This window comes from Prinia subflava, chromosome 23 (genome assembly GCF_021018805.1).
Source record: "Prinia subflava isolate CZ2003 ecotype Zambia chromosome 23, Cam_Psub_1.2, whole genome shotgun sequence".
Lineage (NCBI taxonomy): Eukaryota > Metazoa > Chordata > Aves > Passeriformes > Cisticolidae > Prinia > Prinia subflava.
In genome coordinates, this window is record NC_086269.1 from 6,372,575 (window position 1) to 6,374,896 (window position 2,322).

The 2,322-nt window shown below is 59.8% G+C and overlaps 1 protein-coding gene across 6 annotated transcripts in view; it reads left to right on the forward strand.

Moving 5' to 3' along the window:
* TNNT2 (troponin T2, cardiac type) overlaps positions 1-777 on the forward strand; it is an 11,076-nt gene extending 10,299 nt beyond the window's left edge. For 2 of the 6 annotated variants that reach the window (XM_063418499.1, XM_063418496.1), the window contains one exon: positions 474-773. In XM_063418499.1, coding sequence (XP_063274569.1) covers positions 474-522 — 49 coding nt within the window. In that variant the 3' untranslated portion in view covers positions 523-773. Of the gene's footprint in view, positions 1-473 lie in introns of all 6 variants that reach the window. The other 4 variants (XM_063418498.1, XM_063418497.1, XM_063418495.1 and 1 more) reach the window with 3 other exon arrangements.
* Positions 778-2,322: the final 1,545 nt, after the last annotated feature.

A 2,322-nucleotide genomic window follows, 5' to 3' on the forward strand; every position in this document is an offset into this window, starting at 1 on the left:
CCAGGGCAGCAGCAGGGCTCAGGGACGAGGCAATCCCAAGGGCTGGCAGACAGAAATGCCCTTCACTGCCCACCCAAACATGCTCCTCCTCCTCCTCTGTGTTGCCCTGTTGTAAGGTTAAGGGGAGTGATGGGCTGGGTCCTGAAGGATCCTGCAGCTGCTTTTATCCCTCTGCAGCCACAGATGCAACTTGTCAATTCTTCTTGCAACGATTCTTGATTGGGGGGGGGGAGAAGCATGGGAAGGAAATGGTGGATCCTTAGAATCACTTGGCAGCTGCATGAGCTTGTTCCCAGAGAGTCCCAGGACACCTGGACTCAGGTCCCAAGATTTACCTGGGGCCAGTGAAGACCGTCTGCCCCCAGGGCAGTTTCCAACGGGAAAAGGCTGCAGGACCACTGACAGCACCCACCTCATCCTCCTTGTGTGGTCACTGATGCCTTTTTGCAGATGCTTTTCCTCTTCCCTTGCAGATCCAAGGGTGCCCGTGGGAAGACCATGGTGGGCAGCCGACGGAAATAGAGGCTCAGGGGGAGAGGAGGCTGAGCCCCAGGAGCTGCAGTGGCTGCAGGAATGGAGGTTCCGAGGAGCAGAGGCCTCACGAGGTTCCCATCTCCACCCCCCAAGTTGTATTGTGTCTGTAAATAAAGAGGTGGTGAGGAGGTGCAGGTGTGGTCTCCATCCTGAGGCTCTGATCCCAGTGGACACAGCACAGGCTCAGCACAGCTCCAGGAGTTGCCCACCTGCTCCCTGGGCTGTGAGAGGTCGCAGCAACCACTCAGAACCTCCCAAGTGACTGTCCCTGTGCCTCCGAGCATCATCTCAGATACAGTCCTTGGCAGGTTTGGTGATAGACCTCAGTGATCTGAGCTGCTTTTCCTGTTGCACCTCAGGGCAATCCTCATCATGGCCACTTTTGTTCTGCATTTGCTGTACCAGACCCCCACTTGCTCCTTTCTGGTCACAGCTGACCCTGTGGGACACCATGGACAGGGCACTGCTTCCAAGCCTCTTGGCTCATGGAATAGTCACTAACTCACCTTCCAGGCTATTTCCATTCCTGTTTCCAGCTCTCCCTAAAGGCTCTGACCAGCTGTGTTCGCCTCCTCTGCACGTTACTGACAGCATGCAGTGAAGCCTTGAGATAAAGCCATGTGGGGAGGATGCTTAGGGTGCAGATCTCTTGCATCTGGCTGGGAATCTGCTGTCCCTGGGGACACATCACCTGCAGACCCCCCCCCCCCCCCAGTGTTCCTGATGGATCTGGATCTGGATCTGGATCTGGATCTGGATCTGGATCTGGATCTGGATCTGGATCTGGATCTGGACTGGCAGCCAGCCCAAGGCACCAGAGGTCCTGGAGGGCTGTTATTCTGCCCTGTTATGTTATGACAACCTGTCCCATCCTGTTGATAAACACCATCTGAGAAGCCTTTCCCAGAGCAGTGGGGATGCACAGGGTGGTGGATCTTGTCCCTAGGCAAGATGTTTTATGGCCCCTTGCTGGGGCTGCCTGTCCTCCCCATCCCTTGCCCAGTGATGTGAGGCTGTCCTGCAGGTTTCTCCCGTGTGCTCCTGTTGGATGGGGATTTATTTCCCCTTCTTCAACACACACCACCAGGTTTTGGGGAATAAGGTTCTGGAAAGCTCAGTGAGGCACCCGTGGAGGACAACCAGCTCCCCACCATCTCCCTCCTCAAAACCGAGGTGTGGAGGGCAAAGGGGAGAGCTGGGTAGGGTGGCAGTGCTGGGATGTGAAATATCCAGAGGGTGGCTGAGTGATGGTCCAGCAAGTGACACTTCCAGCCTGCCTGATGCACGGCAGAAGGAGACAGGAGCGCTCGGGGCAGTCAGCTGTGTCTGCCTTGGGAAAAAATCCCCCCTTCTGCAGGCTCCGAAGGTCCATTCTCCCGTCCTTTCCGGCGGGCGGAGGCAGGGCCGTGCCGGCGCCCGGTGCCGGAGCCGCTCTGCCCGTCCCTGGGGCTGGCAGCGCCCAGGGCGGGGGCACTCGGGCACTCCCTGCTTCCCACAGCGCTGCCTGTTCCGGCAGCTCCCGGTCCCGCTCCAGCCCGGATCCCAAAACCGCCCGGCACCTCCCTCGGTGCGCCCGCTGCGCGCTGGCACCGCCGGGCACCGCGCCTGAGTCAGCGCCCGGCCCGGCCCGGCCCGGCCCGGCCCCGGCCCATCCCAGCACGGGCATCGCCACTCCCCGTGCGCTGCTGCCGGGCTCGGGAACGGCAGAGTGGGAACAGGATGCTGCAACCCTCTGTGACACGACAGAGGAGCCAGGGGTGCTCGCTGGGGTCTCCCAGGGTGCTGGAA